General features: G+C 44.0%; 1 protein-coding gene across 1 annotated transcript in view; it reads right to left on the reverse strand.

Moving 5' to 3' along the window:
* Window positions 1-20,319, reverse strand: part of LOC8036209 (probable G-protein coupled receptor 158) — a 229,250-nt gene that overhangs the window by 138,883 nt on the left and 70,048 nt on the right. Inside the window, exon 2 of the mRNA XM_029991980.4 lies at window positions 4,292-5,166. Coding sequence (XP_029847840.2) covers window positions 4,292-5,085 — 794 coding nt within the window. The 5' untranslated portion in view covers window positions 5,086-5,166. The remainder of the gene's footprint in view (window positions 1-4,291; window positions 5,167-20,319) is intronic.

The raw sequence follows: 20,319 nt of genomic DNA on the forward strand, positions 1-20,319 counted from the left end.
TTTCTGAAATTCAACGCTGCCGTTCCATACGGCGCCACGGTGGAACGTCTTTTTAGCTTGGCTGGGGACGTCTTTAGGAAGAAAAGGGGAAAACGCTCCGATAATAAGTTTGAAAGTCAATTGCTCCTTCGAGCGAATAAACTATTTTGGGGAAAACGCAAGTCATAAAATGACTGCATTTATTTTAGGCTCGCAGGGTTTTTCACGCATCAAAACTGCTGTTCTCTTTGCTACCAAAAAATATAAAAAAGTAACTTCGAAAGTAACTTCAAAAGTAACTTGCTACTTTTTTACAGTAGTTAGTAGTTCATCAATTACTATTACAAATGTGTAATTCCTACTCTACTCCAATTACTTTTGGCGTCGATACTCGGTAACTTAACTACATTTTTCGAGTAATTTGTACATGTCTGTACAAATTACTCACTTGAGAACATTAAAATCCATTCGGCATACCTCTTCATAAATGCAGCTGGAATTTAACTGGGCCCAGATGCTTTTTTAGTTGTCTAGGTTAAGTAACATAGCAAAAATACCGTGAGCAGACACAGATAAATCGGACATGAGGATAAAAACCTGGAGGACGCTTAAGCTTTGCGTTTAAGAGTGGAACACGATCGCTTTATAGGGCCCCGTTCGCATCGCCTTTTCATTCGCTTCTCATGCTCTTCCTGCCAGTGAGCTGGAAGTGTGACGGACATGGCCCCATAAATAAAACAAATGACGGACATGGCCTAGTCATTAGCGTGTCTGGCTCGCAACCAAAGCGTCGTGGGTTCGAATCCCATCTAAAATTATTCAAATATTTCTTCGAGGATAAAGAATGAGTGTAAAAAGTGAAATTATTTGAGACATGCGGCGACCTTCATTTCGATATACATGTCAGGTTTTTTTTTTTTATAACTATCATTTCACGCGTTCCCACGCAATGTCATGTGGCTGTGACGTCATGACCATATCTACCAATCAGGATTTTCCCGTCACAACGCCGCCGACGCCGGCTTTTCTGCGACACGAGGTCATAAAAAAAAAGTTTTACATTATCTCGCGGGTGTCTCATATACAGACCATACAGAACCATTATTTTCTAGATATCAAATACTTCCCGTAAACGCGTATATGCATGATTATCGCTTACTCTGTACCCTTCGTTTCTCATCGCCAACACTCATATATTTTTTGTATTTTATTTCTGAACTTAGAGGAGAAACGTGAAGTAATATAAACACACGCCGTGTAGACACTTGGCTCCTTCCTCGGTGCCGCAAAAATTACAACCTCCAATCATTGCAGTACAAAGTACCGTACGTGTTAAATAAATATTTCACGAACAACATAAACATCTACACAATTGGCAAAAAAGACTTACGTACCTACTGTTTCAACTATTCATAACTAATTTTGTTCTTCTGGTACTTCAATGTTATGTGAACTTGTTTTATTTTTCTTATCCTGGTAAAGTGTTTTGTATTACGTTTGTTGTCCGAGCTGCTGCCATGTATAAGGGTAACCCAGACCCAGTCAAGCTGCTTTTAGCAGGCTTTTTTGTCTGGGGACGCCTCCAGTACTTCTGGAAAAATAAAGTTGTATTGTATTGTATTAACGCCACACGTTGATAGGCAGGATGCAGCGTTTGCGCGAATAGTAGGGACTGCAAATATCGGTTAACCTTGGTACATATATGTTCTCTGGGTTGTCTAGGATGACCATGTTTTTTATTTTTATTTTAATAATTACTGCACGTGAGGGAGACAACTAACACCAAAGTTTTTGAGGTTATAGACCGACACGCTGTTTGCAAACAAGCCCGCGTTTGCCCACTCGGTTTCTGCGCGTGCGTAGAAACCGAATTCGCGTGAAGCGAAGCGTCTCCGCATGCGCAGTGCCGTCGACAGCGCCACCGCAGCTGCGTGACGTCAAAGCCGCGTGTTGGTTTATAGGCCCCTTCCGGAATTCCGTGCCATCGGGTAACTCAAATGGCAGTTGAACTTTTACCGTACTAATGGCGGCAGTGAACCTGCGGTCTAGAGTATTTCATGGGGCACCGTCACTTTTGCAAGTCAACGGTAAACGAGAATGTGCGCTTCACTGTACAGTTCGTTCTCAATCACTCAGTGTCGATGGCGAAAAAGATGCAACCAGTCAGAACGAAGCGCCAACCCACATAGACTTCTTAATAACGTTCTATGCATTAAGGGGATTTGAAGCCGAGTGTGTGGTACTAGCAGATTGACTTTGACTGGGCCCGAGTTAGGAATCAACACCTACGCAGCTGCTCTTGCATTCAATCGCGGATTCACGTCGCGCTGACGTCTAGAATGTATAGGCCTCGAATCATCTGCTTATGAGCATATTCAACATCTTCCTTCATCAGTAAACAAAAGGCCGCCATTAGTATAGCACATATGCCATTTTTCAGATGATAGTGATCGAAGTGGCCAGAGTGAGATTCGGAAAGGGTCTATCCCCCATAAAGGCTGTTCGCGTAAGTTTTGAAAGAAAAAAAAGAAACATGAAAAAAAGAAAGGAACAATGAATGTGTCAAAGTAAACATTTTCAAACATTTTACAATATTGTTTAGCCACCAGTCGTGACTAACCTTCAGACTTGCAGCTAAAATACTACCGCTAAGGGTTTATTCAGTATCGCTATGGTTCTTCTCCCATTGATTACAGGTCAGACATGTTAAATTCCCACTAAATGTAAAATATCCGTGTGACATATATATATATATATATGTAATACGTTTTACACTTAAAATACGCTTTGAAACCTTGTGTCACGCTAAGACAAAATGTGCTTTCTCTACGCCATTTCCTTCCTCACGCTGAAAGCAGCGACGCGAGAGAGAAAGATAATAAACGTTTATTAAAGTACCATGGTCAAGGTTACAATGGACCAATCTGGTCAACCAGTCGCCAACGCTGAAGCAATGAATCGAGGCAACTTTAGTCTTTCTGAACGTACGACAATCTTGCTGGAACACTGCGCGTGTAGGGCACAACACGGCACGAGCCCTAGCATGCACGGCCGTCCGCCTCCTGTGAACTAAAGCTATGGCGGCTTCACGCATGCGCCACCGAACTATGGCCGAACGCTTAGTGAGATAGGTGAGGCTTTTTGACTGTCATAGATTCGTGCACAAAGCTAGGTTTCAATGACGCGGAAGAGAATGTCGCTAAATAGACAGGGGAAGGGAGCAAGCCGAGTTAGGGATGAGATTTTACGCGCTTGCGAATTGCCAACTTTGCCATTCGTCTGCGCTGAGATTGTTCCTCCAAGATGGTAGTCTGGCTCAGCGGGTAAGTAGAGCATTTATGCGGTATACGCTGCTACCTCGTGCGAAGTATTATGGCCCACGGCAAGATTAACGTTGCGAACACACATAATTCTTTGCCGTCCAAAAATGAGGCCGGCGCTTTCCGCGCTCGTGCTCTAGGCTATGCCTGTAAGTAGAGCATTGGGGGGAATTAAAAAAAAAAAAATGAAAACGAAATGGTTACGTTTGGCTGCAGTGGTGTCAGTAATTAAATTCTGAAAATGACAGGTGGCTGTACGCGCGATTACTTAGTAAGAAAACACAGTTGAGATTTATGTTTCCATTTGTTACTGAAAAGCACATGAAATACTTGCACTGTATATCTTATAGACCTGCCAATCGTACACGCCAGTTGGACAGCAGTGACGGGAAGTAATTGGTTCCGCGGTGTGCGCCGTATACCGATCAAAATCGCAGAAGTGAAAATTCTTTTCCGGAGTAAGTCGTTGCTACGAGGTACAATTAGAGGCGCGACGGAGCTCCGTGGTACGGGAGCAAAACGTGGGGACACTGGAAATCAAAGGTGCGATCGCCGTAGGCTGAGGTTAGCTGCCAGTAGTAATGCTATTAATCTTTGCACACTATTGCTCACATTCTCAAGCCGTTGAACGAGAATGTAGTATTGAACTTGGCGTCATAAACTTCACTTCCTGAACATCTCAATGACGCGAAGTCACAATAGTGAGAATGCAGAATAGTTATCGATGGTTTTATGCGGGAACGACAGAATACCCAAAAGCGTACCTCACGCCTGACTGACCGGGACTGTCCCGTGTCCTAAAAGAAGGTGTTAAGGCTAATACTTGGCTTCTAGTGACGTCACAGAAGCGGCCATTGTGGCGGCCTTGCTGCTTATCGCGTAAGTACCTTCTGCACGTACATGCGATGACGTCACGTGCAAGCCACGTATCCAGGCGCTCTTTCCGAAAGGCCCGGGGCCTCGCACTCATCAGTGAGAGAAGCGAGGCTCACCTGAAGAGGAGCGAGTTGTTCTGGCGGAAGCCCAGGAAGGGCACAGAGAAGGTGGCCACCCAGGCGTCGGTGACGGCGCAGTCGTAGTACGGCGCCGTCCACAGCCCGTCCCTGGCGGCCAGCTCGAGCCCGCTGGCCACATCCAGCACCGAGGTGCCGTAGCGCCGCAGCAGCCACTCGGTGTAGTTAGCCGCGGCGAGCCGCGAGAACCAGAGGCACTGGTCCAGGGAGTCCCCGTCGTAGCTGTAATTGCGATGGAAGGCGATGCCGCCGCCCCGCTGTCGGTACGCGAACACGCTGAGCGCGCTGGGGGTGTCCCGATGCCGCTGGAGCACGAGCACGCCGCTGCCCACGAGTCCGTCCTCACTGAGCACGTTCATGCGCGACAGCGTGTAATACAGGTCCTCGCCGTACACCAGCTCCGTGTCGTTCTGGATGCGCTCGGAGAGCGACGTGAGCAGGTTGGCCGTTCGCACGGCCGCCTGCACTTGCCGCTCGAACACGGCCGTAGTCCGGTTGCCCGGCCGCACCCCGAGCGGGGCCAGCGACGCCCTCGTGCACGTCGACGGCGTCCATGACTGCGACTCTTCGACGAGTTGGAGCGCGGCCGACGCGTTGCGCCGCTGCCGGACCAGGCGCAGCACGGGCTCGGACCAGAGCACCGCGCCGCCAGGCGCCGAGGACGTGGGGCCCCCACGAGCCCTGGACGCGGCTCCCAGGCCCGCTGTAGCCGGCTCGGTCGGGGCGGCCAGGAGCAGGACGCAGGCGCAGAGCAGGCGGCGTGGCGGGCCCATCAGGGCTCAGGCATGCGGGCGCGGGCTGGGCCCCATCGGCCACCAGAGCGGCTTCATGCCCGGGGCGGCCGGGCAGGACCACTGCGGGCAAGCACAATGAAGGGGAGCACCTCGTTAGAGCGATGTGCCTTTCCTTTTTTTTTTGGTACCCACGCGATGGCGGCGCAGAGGGTCGAATGTTCGAGAAAGCTGAAGTTTTAGTTCCATAAGGGATCAACTTTCTGTTGTCATTTCGTCGACGCTATGCACTCTTAGAAATTTAGAGCGCCTATACCTCCAAGCAAAACACCAATGAGTTTGCCAATCGTTGCAATCTACGGAGAGTTCAGCGATTGACGTGGCCAATGAGAAGTTAAAACCTTAGAAAAAAATACACCACCACCAAAAATGCGGTCTGCACCGTGGCACTAAACAAGGTGCCCGGTCTTGCTTAGTCCCCCTGCGCAGTCTTTTTTTCTGTCTCGTAACATACTGACAGCCTCGTCACTCAACGAGCTAGCTGCGTACATCGCAACGTTTGGCTCTCTTATGTGCTTTGCCAGAGAGAGGATGTCCCAGATTTCTAAGAAAGTGGTTCTCTCGGGAACCTTGGAAGTCGATCAAAGTCGTGGAAACGCACTTCTCACTTTTGTTTTAAGTGACGCAGATTATTGTCCCCGTGTGTAATAAAAGGCAAATCATCAGCTTTTCGGCACACTATGCGCCAACGTTAACTTAGTGACCGCACGCGTTCACACTCTGCTTCGATGCGGCGAGTCTTGTGTTCCCTTTCTTCGGGAGGTGTCATAACTTTGCGTGGACTCCCCATATGCTCATACTAAAACCCAGAAGAGAATGCACGTGATACGACACGGTTCCTTCATAAACGTTCCAAGACTGGCGTCGGTCCCGTTGTACCGACGGTGACGATTGATGACTATCAGTGGCTCTTCCCGTTGAATCGAGCAATACCGCAATGCGTAGGGACCAGTGTTTTTTTTTTTTGTCCCCTTTACTGAAAGAGGAACTACAAATTTTCCAAACTTCTCTCACTAGTTTTCACCAGAGCCGTGTATAAAGAGAGTTTGGCCATTCATAGGGAAGTATAGGAAGCAAATAAGGAGGCGCCATTGACCGAGAGCTGGCTGGGAGTGTTCCAGAGCGTCTTCGCATATTTGAATGTGGCCAGCCAGAGGCCGCGAATAATACCCTGGCGGTGGTCGACAGAAACAAAATTAATAAGTGCGTCAGAGTAACTCTCGGTAGCTGAAAATATGGTACACGTGATTTTCGATCACGGTCATGCAAAATCAAAATCTAGGAGTACGACCGACGTGATCCTTACGCCAGGCGCCGAGGGACAGGAAAATGTCGTCCGATCGGTCGAACTCCGACCGAGCGGAAGAGAGTAGAGTGACATATTCGGTTCTTACATCTGTTTGCAGGATCATAATCGAAACATCACATGCATTATATTTTCACACATGAAGAGTGATGCCCCATTGACACGGTCAGCATAAAGGTACCTTGAACATAGGTCCCTTTGCAATCGGCGAATCAGGCCGCGGTCTTGGTTCGCGAGAGCACGCCACGCGCTGAGGATCGTGAACTGAGGCCAGATTCTCAAAGCGAACTTACGACGAAAAAAAAATGCGTACGACAAATTTGAGAGGAAATCCGTATTCTCGAAACGAAATTGTCGTAACTTTTGCGCAGGTTACGACAGAATCCTACCACAGCTCCGAAGCTGTCTTACGCACTTTCTACGATCAAATTAACACGGCCGACAACGTCGCTCAGTTGCGCGGTCGCGACTACCAACGCACATTTATTTTTCTACCGGCTCTTCTTGTGCGTCCCGTCTTCAAGCAGCAAGAAAAAAAATGAAGAAGTGCTTGAAACCGACCACGACGAACATGAACGCTGGATCCACAGACACCCGGAAACGGCAACAAAGGCAACGATCCCACCGACCAAGCGAGCTCGGCAGAATATATAGGCCTAGCAGGCGCTCCGACCCGTTCCGGCGCAGCATTGCTCAGACGGTCCTTGCTCAAGACCGTCTGCCCACGACCGGCTGGCTTGCTGAATGGAATATGCCCGCGCGACCCTTGTGGACCCTCCCCGTATGAATAGTTTGATAGCTGAACTAAATTTCAGAGGTCAACCTATTCCCCTTATCATCTCGATCACTTTGTTTTCCGAGGCAGCGGTGACGAACGCTGTCGTCGAAAAGGGACTCCTCAATTCTATCTCCTTGTTTTCTGTGATATAGAGCTCAAATAAACGCCGTATGGATTACCTTCGCAACACGGTATGTACACTTTGTTATTAGTATGCCATTTTTTACTGTCGAGCTACATCAGTTTGTGGGAGCTACGCGATGCCGGTCCAACCTTTTTTTGCCGAGTGTATCGAGTTGCAATTGTAGAAGATTGGTCCAGAAGCGCTTACCGAAACGCAGTCTCAATCCAGCACTTCGATCAAACGCACGCGTCCGCTTCAAATGTGAACAGGTATTTGCGCGACTCTTGTTGACACTCTCGTAGTTCAAACGTATCTTTTTTAACGTCGGCTCACTCCTGCATTTCCGAGGCCGCGAGAAACGCCGCGGCAGTTTGTTTCCATCTACGTCGCTTTGCAAACGACTGGCACGGGGCTTTTACCAACGATGACAGTTGTGTTGACTTCGTAACGATCGAGTTTGTAGCAGTCAACGAAGCGTTTAAATCGTGTTAGCGTCAATATACCACTGCACGGACACGAACCCCAGACAAGCGGTGGTGGAAAGGCCAACCGTGTTTATGAGAATCAGCTTGAACACTAAACATTTACACACAGACAGGACAGGACATACACAGAGCTGTCTATCAACGAGTGGTTAGCCTGTGTTTGTTATTAAAAATCCACGTGCTCCGAACTATGCCTAGCTCTCTAATTGGTTGTTCATTTTGCCGAAGACGCCGTTGCCATAACAACAGCACCGGAAGTCATCGTTTCTCCGAAAGAGGTCGTAACTTTCCTCCTCTCACTTAAGAACGCGTTTGTGAATACCGTTCTCGCCTCAACTTACGATGATCGTAACTTTACGAACTTCGTAGCTAAGTTGTCGTAGGTAAGAGGTTTTTTTAAGAATCTGGCCTCTGACTCGCCGCAGAAAATAAAGGTCCCTTAGCTTAAGGAATACTTATGATCGTGTGAATGGGGTATTACTCCATTTAACTCTTACAAACTTATTAAAAATGTTTCCCTATACCACTGCTAGGGGATTATTTTTGACTTAGAGCGAGGGGTTTGGCGTGCAAGAGAGCACGTCAAACCTTCTATCTGCGTCTGGTGCACGCCCTGGCTCTGCCCGGTCCTTTAATCGAGCAAACCCTTTCTATACACGGCTCTGGTTTTCACTATGCTCCCTCACACTCCCTTAGCCATCGGTGCAGAGTCGGCGCGTCAGGCCCAAAAGCCCAATGCCACCCCCTCCCCCCCCCCCCTTTCCCTCCCTAAAAAAATAAATAAATAGAAATAGCAGAACACAAACTAGGATGCGAAAACAATTGATAAACAACTCTTAATTTATTAGAATTAAAGGAAATTGTCTGTTTATGAATAACGAAAAGTGGCGTGGTCAATCTGTGACGAATTGTGATTCAGCAGCAAATTTCACTCAACGGCGTTTAATGTTTAAAGCGTTTTTTTTTTTCTTTGAGACAGCGTTTTTTATTTGGGCAAAGGGCACGGGCGTCGTGTTTTTTTTTCTAAAGTGGGACTTTTTACATGGGGAAAAGACAGACAAGATTTTGAAGGTATGTGGAGTCAGTGCAATAATGAATGACTTGGAGCGTATACTTGGTTTCAGCTTATGTTCGGACGCAGCCAACGCAACGAGCTAATGGGGCCAAGTATGCAGCGTCAAAAACGCATGTCACTCGGCCGCTTTTGTTGATGATGGGTTGAGCGATATGATAGAACACGTACAGAAACAGGACGAACGCCATGATGGTGCCTTTTGGACTGTGTTTGATTGATCCGATCAGTTTGTAGCGTTGGCTGCGCCTGGAGTAAAGGTGAAACGAACCATAGAAACACGAAACAATTCAAGTGTACTTTTCGTTTTTAGGTTTTAGGAAGATGTGACGAGTTAGGTCACTACGTTACCCGTCTGTTCTAGGTAAGTAATGTAAGTACGTTACCCTTACGTTTTTACAAAGTAACGAGTACGTTACTACGTTACTGAAACAAAATACCAGTAACGATGTTACTTGTTACGTGTTTTGCCAACACTGGTATACAGATACTTAAATTTACATTTGAAAAATAAAATGGTAATAATATTATGTTAATAAATCTGACGTGCCTTGCTTCTAAATTTAAAAAAAAAAAAAACGACCCCGAATGCTCATGTTTACCGTTATCATCCCCTGCCTCCGGGCCTGAGCTTAGGGATTGAGGATATCAATTCCACTGAAGTTCGGTCTGAAATTTTATTCATCCCACATATCAATAATATATAATAATAATAATAATAATAATAATATAATAATATTAACCCTTGGGCGAGGGGAGGAAGGTTTCATCAGTGAACATACCCGAAGAGTCCATCAAGAAGCAAAATTTTTGTTGGCTCCATTGAGCTACAGTGGCCTATAGATTGCGTTCTTTATTCCTTATTCATAAGTTACCCCGCATTGCCCGAAGGCGTTACTGCAGGGGGGTTACAAACGTGAAAAAAACAATTCTTCGGTTGCAGAGCACACTTGTTCCTCCGACAGCTTGTTCCATTGTTGGATGGTCTTGACAAAAAAAGAATTAGCGTACATGTTTGTTCTGGCACGGTATTCTCGTATTTTAAAACAGTGATCGGTCCGGCTTGAAATATAGTGCGGTTGCTTTAGGTAATCGTCTTTGTTAATGCCCAGTCGACCATTAAATATTGAAAACAAAAATTTCAGTTTTAATTTGTTCCGTCGGGCTGAGAGTAATTCCCAATTTAATTCTCTTTTCATGTCAGTACAACTATCCTTTTGCCCATATCGTCCCAGAACAAACCTCGCTGCCCTATTTTGAATTTTTTCTAGTTTTTCAATTAGATACTTCTGCGCAGGGTCCCATACAACACATGCATATTCTAGAATTGGTCTAACACATGTCAGATATGCCGTTTTCTTCAAGTTTGTTTCGGAACATTTTAAATTTCGCTGAATGAAGTTTAATGCCCTGCCGGCCCTTAAGACTACATCATCGACTTGGGCGTTCCATGAACAGTCATTCGATAATATAACACCCAGATATTTGTACGTACATTCTGCTTTGATGAAGTCATTATTTACACTGTACTGAGTATCGATATTTTTCTTACTCCTAGTAAAACTTAAATGGACACACTTTTTTGGATTCAAATTCATCTTCCATTTACAACACCAGTTTTCAACACGTACCAGGTCACTCTGTAATTGTTCTGCGTCATGCTCACTCGTAATGCTTCTTTATAAAACACAATCGTCAGCAAACAGTCGAATACGGGATGTTATTTGGCTAGAAATGTCGTTAATATAAATTAAAAACAAAAGGGGTCCCAAGACGGAGCCCTGGGGGACTCCAGATGTAACATCAACGTAATCAGACTGCTTGCCGTTCAAAACCACACATTGACGCCGCTGGGACAAATAGCTTTCAATCCACCTAATAACAGTTGAATCTAAATTAAATATCTTAAGTTTCTGGAGAAGAAGCGAGTGTGAAACCGTGTCAAATGCTTTACGGAAGTCTAAGAAAATACAATCTGTTTGTCTGCGCTCATCAATACCAGATACTAATTCGTGAAAAAATTCCGCAAGCTGTGTTGTACAAGACAATCCCTTACAAAAACCGTGTTGCTCACTGATAATCAAATTGTTTGCGTTTAAGTGAGACACTATCTTGAGTTAGGGCGTGTGTCTCACTATTAAGTGAGACACACGCCCTTTGTGCCAATTGTGATCCTCTCGTTCGCTCCCAACTTCGTACAAAGAAGCTTATCCGCTCCCCTTCCTAATCACGCCCTTTGTTTCCTCTGGTTTCCCAGCGAGGAATACTCGAACTAAGTCTTCCCCTATGGACACCTTCTTTTAAGAAGAGGTGGTTTGAAGGATATCGGCGTTCTGAAAAGTTGGCAATGATTACTTAGCGACTACCGCCTTCCTCTAGAAAGTATTCAACCGCATGCCACGAAGGCAGCGATTCGACAAAGCTTGGTGCGTGTCGGACACAATATCATTGTTTTCTTTTTGAAAACAAAGATGACAATTGACTGGTGTTCTGAAAACTTCATCTAGCTGACACATAAAGGAAAAAAAAAAAGAATATATATATACGACATTTTGAAAATAAAAGAAAGAAAAAACAAAATGTATTCTTGTGGAAGATATCTTTCTTTTAAACCTGTAAATATTTTCGTGTTGTACCTTAGAGATTGTTACCTCTGTAGCCACGCGGAGATAGTGTCCAATATCCTGGACGAGCGGAGACTGCTGCGTCAACACAAGAGGAGCTAGTTCACTTGAGAGGCGCAGGTGGGCTTTTCACGCTACGCCAGCATTGCAAATACCATCTTGCAAAAGCTAAGTGTTTTTATTTCAATTTTTATTTTGACAGTTTAGTTTCTGCATTTCATATTTCGAATTTTTTCAGGACTGCTTAGCATTTTGTATGCTTTTATATTCGCAGAACGGGAAAGCAGATTGAATAGTGTTCTTACAACATTCTAACTTTATTTTGTTCATTACGCAAATCTAAACGGCCCTGCATTACAAACAACAAATTTCATCTGAATCAGCTCTCCTCCCTGCTTTCATAATACATTTGGGTAATTAAAACGTCGCATGTTTCGGAGCGCCGATAAAGAATATACTCATGTCAGTTTGATGCGAGGACGACGAAAGAGTTACGTTTCATAACGACTTAAAAAAAGAAAGAATACAAATAATTAAGTATATGAATGTTATTTCAGAAATATACTGACGTGTCCGTACATGCAAATACATTATCTTTACAAATTTTCACTCATATCGCCTCGAACTTTGTCGCATAAGCCCGACAAAAGACTGCATTATGAAAAGTAACCTTACATATAATCAAACGGGTTGAAAACAAGTTCCTTTTATAGCCTCTAGATAGGGTGAAAAAAGCAGTGCGGCGATAACATCGCGGGTCGCTTCGACCAGCGAACGGCGTACGTGAAAAACGGGCAATCACTGAGTGCAGGGTAATGGTTGCTCTTTCTTTTTTTTCCCCATAGGTTTATATATCGTTCTAAATAAGGTCTGTGAACTCACTTTACTGCAGAATACTGAGGCAGTCACTCACGGTGAGCAACAGAAGGGTTCCAGAGAATGATACGATTATACCATGATACGATTATAAAATTTATCGCGACTTGCGCTCGTCTTACTAATAGCTTTGCACAATAAATCGCAGGTCAAATGAGTATAACACTATGGATTAATTCTCGCGGCAGATTTGGGCCTTCCTGGTCTTGTGGACACAAAGACATAGCTCGTGCAGTTGTCCGGATTTTAAGTTCGTGAGTAGAGAGATCATTTAAACTATATATATTCGAACATGAGAATAGTTAGACGAGGGCAAGAAACGTAAACTTTATGGGTACCGCAAGTTCGACTGGTTCTTTTGGAGGGGTTGTGGTGACGTCAAAACGACACCGAGCTCCGATTGGTTATGATCGAAAGATAATGGGTGGACTTCAAGGCAGCTTGCTTTGAGGTCTATACCCACCATCCTTCAATCAGAGCCAATCAGATCTTGGCGTTCTGACGCCACCACAACCCCTGCAAAAAGAAGATGATGAACTTGTGTTCCGCATAGACATGAATGGTTCAGCACTCAGTTGGCATTGTTCTCGAATCGCGATTCTACGCTCTTAATGGACACTCTCCTCTTCATACGTCCAACGTCATGCAGTTGTAGACATGAAGCGACGTTCGTGACCCTCACAAAGAGTTCCTAAAAAGACCTCAACTATTCATATACGTCGCCTGCTTTCAAGAAAGAGTACCAAAAACAGATACAAAAAGAAAAGTTCATAGTATTATATTTTACAGAACATGCATAAAATACCAAACTTTATGCGGTGCGGACTATCTAGAGATAGGACTATACAAAGGTTTGATTTTTCAAGATTGATTGTTTTTTATGTATTGATTTCATTACCTTCAAGGACCAGACGGCGTTACAAAGGAGAGTGGACTGCAGATAAAAGAATACGTAAATTGGCAAAAATACAAACACAAAGAAAACAACAAATATAGTTTATAAAGAAACAAATCTTCAATGACGAGTTTAAAAACGAATGCGTGGGTGATTGTCGTGATTGATGTGGACAGGGTATTAACGAGAGATGTGACGGATTTCGCGAATACTATATTATGTTAGTGATGATTAATCTATGATACCAGCCACTTAGTGCGCTAATAAAGCAAACATATTTCAAGGTGGGCTGTGTATCATAATGTTGAACGCGCGGACTGTACGATGCAGCGTGTGCGTACTATCTAAAGAAAATGCTTTCTTCATCCAGCGTTTTCCCCTGCGGACAATACACAGGGTGTGAACTAGGTTCCAAAAAATATGCTAATATACTGAGAAAATCAGACATGATAATAAATATTTTTCTTACTGGTGGCCTAAGCAGCAGTGAGAAAAACAATTCAACAAAAAATTATAGACAAACATGCCGAACAACGCGAACCAGAACGTTCCTGCACGTCCATCCTTTTTATTTGGCTATTTTACGTAGTATCCAGTTTCTTGGAACAAATATTCGTAATCCGCCTTCCTCCTAACAAGAGTATACATATTTAATCTTTGGGGATTTGGACTGAATGAAAAACGCGCTGACGGAAATTGCTTTTTGAAACCCATGTTGTTTTAAGCAAAATAACCCCGCTCTCGTTTAAATTAAAATGAGATTGAAAAGTATATGCTGATTAATTTAAATGCCACTCGATTATAAAAATGGCATCTCACATTTTCTTTTGCCACCACTCGTAATCACGCGTGGTTCCAGAACCGGTTTGATTTTGACAAATAATTGCATTGCGATGTCTATTCCAGATATGTTATCTCAAGTAAATATTTACTGGAATCTAAAAAAAAAAAAAACGCTCAGTCGTGCTTTGTTATTTTTGCAGTCGTCTTATTTTGTAACCCAGTAAATGTCCCGGATGAATACCTAGCTTCAGGTGCAGCCACGAAATAGCAACGCTTTACAATAACGACATCTCAGCCATCGGATGGATGGATGCATGAATGTTAATGACTGTACCCTTTCTAACGGGCGGTACCATGCGCCACCTAGCCTATATCTAAAAGGACAGACATATACTTCCTCCTGCTGTTCTAAAGTCAATTTTCTTCCCCTAACTATCAGCAGGCAGTGTGGCATATCACCAGGATGACCTTTGGGGGATCGCGCAAAAAAGTTAAAAACATCGCCCCCCGCCTCCTCCTCCCTTCGAGGGAGTCGTTAATTTTCCTCTGGTCAAACCTAGTCGGCGTTACACCATGCATCGGACCCACTGAGAGACAGGGTTGAGACTTTCGGCTGGAGCCAGGCGGGAGAGATTCCCAATTTTCCTCTGTCCCACCTGTCCCCAGCGGTGCTACAGTTAGTTGTGCATCATTCAATTTTCCCTAGATAATTTCCACCAATCGTCTGATCTCCTCTTCGTGACTAATGATTTCCGCTTCCGTCCTTCCTTCCCCGCCAGCAAAGCCCAGGGCCCCAACCATATCCGTTACGCCCTCAGGGAGGGCGAAGCCCCGTGATCTTCAAAACCGAATGCTGCAGTATCTCGCGCTCATTATGGCATGCGGCACATAATGTGCCTGTCTTGACAGCGGCATCCTTGTCGATAGGATGCCGTTAGCGAGGGGTGAGAAATATAATAACGGTTGCAAGTAAGTTTAGTATGTACTTCCAAAAGTAATTCAATTACTCTAAAAAATTACGTCCTAAAAAAAAAAGAAAAAACCGCTACGAGTTACTCAAGACAATCCAATGCAGTCTTAGTGTCACGCGATCTTTGAAAGGGGGCGCGACGAGCATAGAATTATTATATCGTGCAGACAGCAACCAATCTACATTAGCGACGCTCCTGTGCATTCCTATGGAAAAACGCGCGTGCAAATTTGATCTCTTCATCAGAAAATAACATAAATCACTTTTGTTATTTGTGTCGTATCGAATAGTATGTAGTACCTTCAGTATCATTGAAATAGTGTAATTGCTTCAGTTAAAGGATTTTTCTTCGTCAATGGACCTTCTGTTCCATAGCAAGTGTGTAAAAACAAGCAAAGATTATAGCAATCGAAAGGAATGTAAAGTGTGTTAAAAATTCCGAAGCATTCCGGTGATCTTTATACCCCGTCGCGTATCTTTACGAGTGGTTAAAATCATTCAAAACGTAAAAAATGAAGTTCGGGGGATATGAAAAGTGTCGCTTCATTATTTACAATGCCGGGCAGTTTTTATCGGGCACCTGGTTTCTGGCTGCTCCCTATCTTCAAAGACCCCGAGAGTGCGGGTGCTGTTTTAAACGCAGAACAAGCATCTTCGAGCTTAAGGACGACCAGAGAAAACGAAGCAATACTTTTTTATTGCGAATCGGAGTATATCACTTGGCCCTCACTTTATTTTGATTTTATATATATGAACACTGAGTAACCAGTTCAATGTTCCTGTGTAGTTCTTGTCATCTCTCTTGGTTTTTCAGATGTTCTTAGTTCGTTTGGTACGTAAATCCTTCATGCAGAAAAGCGCCGACGCCGTGTTTGCGCTTACAATTCCCGACAGTGAACATAAATGCATGTATTGAGCTGTTTCAACGCTTTCTTTATTGCAATAAATTTGAAAGAAAATGTTTTAATTTACGCGATCGAGAAATATTCCAAGCTATTTTACGTTATAATTTTTTGTAATATGTTTTTCTTATAATCAAGCGCAGAAAAAAAATGCACCCGCTTTTTCTCGTAGAAATGCATTACAGTAGGTAAATTTTCGACTGGTTGCTGCCTGCTTTAGTTTGCAGCACATTACAGTCGGGTAGTCATCTGATGCATTCAGAGTGTTGGATGGGTTGGGACCGCGTAGCGACTGTTATGGTCCATGATAAGGCGAAAAGGATAATAAGTTTAGGCCATCTGTTTATGCCAGATGAAAAACTAACAATACCAATAATAAGCAAAATAAAAACCAAAACACAAAAGCAAAAAACAAAAACAAAAACAAAAAAAAACAGAAATGGGTTACGTAGTTACATAAACATGCATTATTTTATCAGAAATTTCAATAATTCAAACAAACTACCAGAATAACGTCAGTTAGAAAAAAGATAGAAGTTACATGTTCGACAATGATGTTACCATGGATTAAAATAACGAGTGAAAAGGAGAAGATATTAATGCGAGAGCATTAATTGTCCCATGGAGCGAAGTCGGCGTTGTCTGTCCAGCGAAAACGGAACTTACATTCCCATTGACTGCGACGCGCGGTATCAGATGCTTCGTCACGGAAGCCAGCGGGGCCGCTCAAGGTGAAAGCAGACGGGCCTCAGAAATAAAACACAAAGAAAAGTACGGCAACGCAGATGCATCGTCAAGGAAGCCGTGGAGCCGGCGGGTGCGCCGCGCCTGCGCAGTGGGGGAGCCTGATGGCACCGCCGGAGCGCCGTCTGAAAAAATGAAGACGTGGCGCGCTGCTTGTCGAAATGCGCTGCGTGTAGGAATACTTTAGCATTCCTACACGTAAGTTGTCTTAAGTGTCTCTGCTGAAGTTATTTCTTTTTTCTGTTTTCTAGCATTCTAGTTAGAGGGCCGACAATTGGTTTTGGAACATGTTTCGAAATTTCTTGTGACGCGCACTCTATGAACTGATATTTCCTGTTAAATCGAATACTTTAGTAATGTGGGATCATTTTGTCTTGTACGTATACAAATATATTGTAGATGCGCATAATGTATTCATGAAGCTTTATGACGATTACAATGTTTAACGATTTAAATATCGATTACGCATGGGGCGATTGTTTTCATTGTTTACAGCGCGTACCGCCCTCTTATTTAGGGACTAATAACTAATAACATCGTATTCTGCGTCTACGTAGCATAGTTTAGCTGGGAAGGGAACGTGGAACTGTTAAGCCGGGGTCACACTGATCATACATCAAACAATGGACGGTCCGTATACAGATTCGAACGCGAGTCACCTAGAGATCCGTGCTTCGAATGCCGCATGACAATGAGTTGAAGGAAAAAACTTGGCACGCGGCATTCGAACCACGGATACAGCGGTGACTCGTGTTTGCAGACTGTCTTTTGTATGATGTAGCAGTGTGACCCCGGCTTAACATAAGAAGTTTAATTATTAGTGCTTAACTAAAATAAAATCATTTTAAAATGCGGACAACTCTGGAAATTTTATTGATAATACTTTTAGTGTGAGAATCTCAACATATTCGTTCATTTTTAACATTCCGTCTAGTTTCTTGATACTTGTAAAACCCTTGATGTCCAGGGTCTGATTTTACTTTTAAATGTATTTCACGGTTTAAAAAAAAGCATTTGTTTTGAAAGTGATATTTTGTAATGGGAAGACGAGCAGGAAATTTGATTTTAACGTGTTTCACACAGATCCAAACAATTTACGATGAAACGTCAACAGTTTCAGTGCTTGTTTTAATTGTTTCGTCAATCTAAAAGCACACTGAGTGTGTGCCCTGCTTGAACGTCTATAAGGTTTTAGAACTCGAATAAAACGTCAATAAAAAAATCAGGAAATAGTGTGCATATACTGTCATTCATCGTGATTAGAAAGAAACATGCACGGACATTCAAAGCAACCAGTGCGTCGTACGCAGAATTTTACCACTAGTTGGAAACCGCTACTATCACTGAGCTTTATTATTCAGTGATACCTGGATATATAATTGACACACTTCAGGATGATCACGTACTTTGGTTTTACGGACCATTAACGGCTTATCCAGCTCTCGATTTCTGTGCGCCCCACAGACCTGTGCGACTGTCTAGAAAAAAAAAAACAGTTTGTTTTGGTTCTGCTACAACTGTAGCTGTGTGAGCTATCTGTGCATTTGAAAGTCATAAAATAACAGCTACACTGTCCTTATCGTTACTATGTTACCACGAAGTGAGAACTACAGCCGGCTACATATGTGTCACGACACAGTCCAGTACTTGAGCTGAGTGCCGTTGCTGCAAACTTTCTATCTCTCAAACTAAAGTGTAGATAAATACACGCAGAAAACAAGCAAGGTCGCGCCGTTCGCTTGGAAAACCCGTCGTGTATTTCGCAGCAAGGTCCACTCGTGGGCCGGCACATTGAAGTTTGAGTGGTACTCGACAGCTTCGAAGGTTTTGATTTTGTTTCGGAAATCCACATAAAGTGCGTCATAAACAAAATAATCGCAATCCGGCGAGGGGTACACTTATTGAACATCTTACTTCTCTGGATTCACTCGCAACTTGCACGACCTAGTGGGGGCGAACTGGTGCCTATCAAAATGTCTGTACTCTGGATGATCGACGTAGAACGGCAATGCAATATTTGGTCTGTGACTCGTAACAAATTTGAATTTTGTTAAATGCGACCGACATTAGTGCCTCGTCAGATTTTGATGCCAGGCAGGTATAAGCAACCTTTTACATTGTGAGGTCGATCATCCACGAACTAGACAACGCTACTATCGCACTGCTGGACCACCATCGCCGAAACTTGAGAGTTTCTTTGACATGGATGTATGGCTGGAGCCACCGACAGGCTCTCATTTTGTGATTCCGTTGACTATATTAGAGAGAACCAAAACCAGTTGTTTGTACTTATCCGAAAACTTGAGATTTGTTTTTTTCCCTCCAATATGACAAAACCAATGTTTCGGATTTAAAGAAGAAACAACGAAAAACGAAATAAAGTTTTTGCTTTATTACTATACTCACCACGGGTTGGCGGCAGAGCCGTAAATGTAGAGAGTTTGGCCATTCGTTGGGAAGTATAGGAGACAAATGAGGAGGCGCCATTGGCCGAAAGCGGGCTGGGCGTGTTCCAGGGCGTCTTCAGAAATTCGAATGTGACCAACCAGAAGCCGGAAATAATACCCTGGCGGTGGTCGCGAGAAACAAACCTGATAACTGCGTTGGAGTAACTCTCAATGGCTGAAAATATGATACACGTGATGTTTCAATCACGTTAATTCAAAATGATGGTGGAAGAGTGCGACTAGCGGAACGATCGACATGATCCGTACGCCAAGCGCCCAGGGCCGGGAATCTGCCGTCCGAACGTCCGTGCAAAACAGAGTTGCGCGGTGCATTCGTTTCTTACATCTTTCTGCATGATCATGATCAAAACAACACGTGCACCCTATTTTCAACCACGGAGAGTTACTACACTTCACTCTTACGCGTTTATTAAAACCATTTACGAACATAGACTTTTGATCAGAACTGTTTGCCGCTACCACCGCTAGGGGATTCTTTTCGGCTTCTGGTTGGTCAAGAGAGCATGCCAAGCCCTCTTTCCGACTCTGCTGCATGCCCTGACTCTGCCCGCGCCTCCCATTGACCAAACTCTCTCAATACACGGCTCTGGTTGGCGGTAACGCGTTACAAGTATCGGTGTTACCGGTAACGCCTTGCTTTTTCAGTAACGTGCAGTAACGGTTACATTTTCGAAACAGAAATGGGTGACGCACTTACGTTACTTATTTCGAGTGACGCGCAAGGTAGTTACGTTACTCGTTACACATCCTTCCTAAGACTTTAAAAAAAAAGTACAGTTATACTTTTTTCATGTTTCCGTACTTCGTTTTACTTTAATCCCACACGCAGCTGACGCTACGAGCTGATGGGACAAATCGGACAGCGTGAAAAGGCCATCATCATGGTATTCGCCGTGTTTCTGTACGTGTTCTATTATAGCTGAACCAATTATAAACAAAATACAAGGTCCAGTGAGTTACACTTTTGACGCTGCTTGACTGGGCCCCTTAGCTCGTAGCGTCGGCTGCGTATGGACTTAGGCTGAAACGAAGTCCATAACTATTGCGCTTTTTCCCCATACCATCGAAATTGTGCCGGTCTGTTCTTCACGCAAAAAGTCAAAATTTAGTAAACACCCCAACGCCCACACCCTTGGTCCCTGTGTCAAAAAACACTGTCACCGAAAAAAAAAAAGGTGTTACCTTCAAT

This window comes from Ixodes scapularis, unplaced genomic scaffold (assembly GCF_016920785.2).
Source record: "Ixodes scapularis isolate PalLabHiFi unplaced genomic scaffold, ASM1692078v2 PGA_scaffold0__279_contigs__length_252992795, whole genome shotgun sequence".
Taxonomy (NCBI): Eukaryota; Metazoa; Arthropoda; class Arachnida; order Ixodida; family Ixodidae; genus Ixodes; species Ixodes scapularis.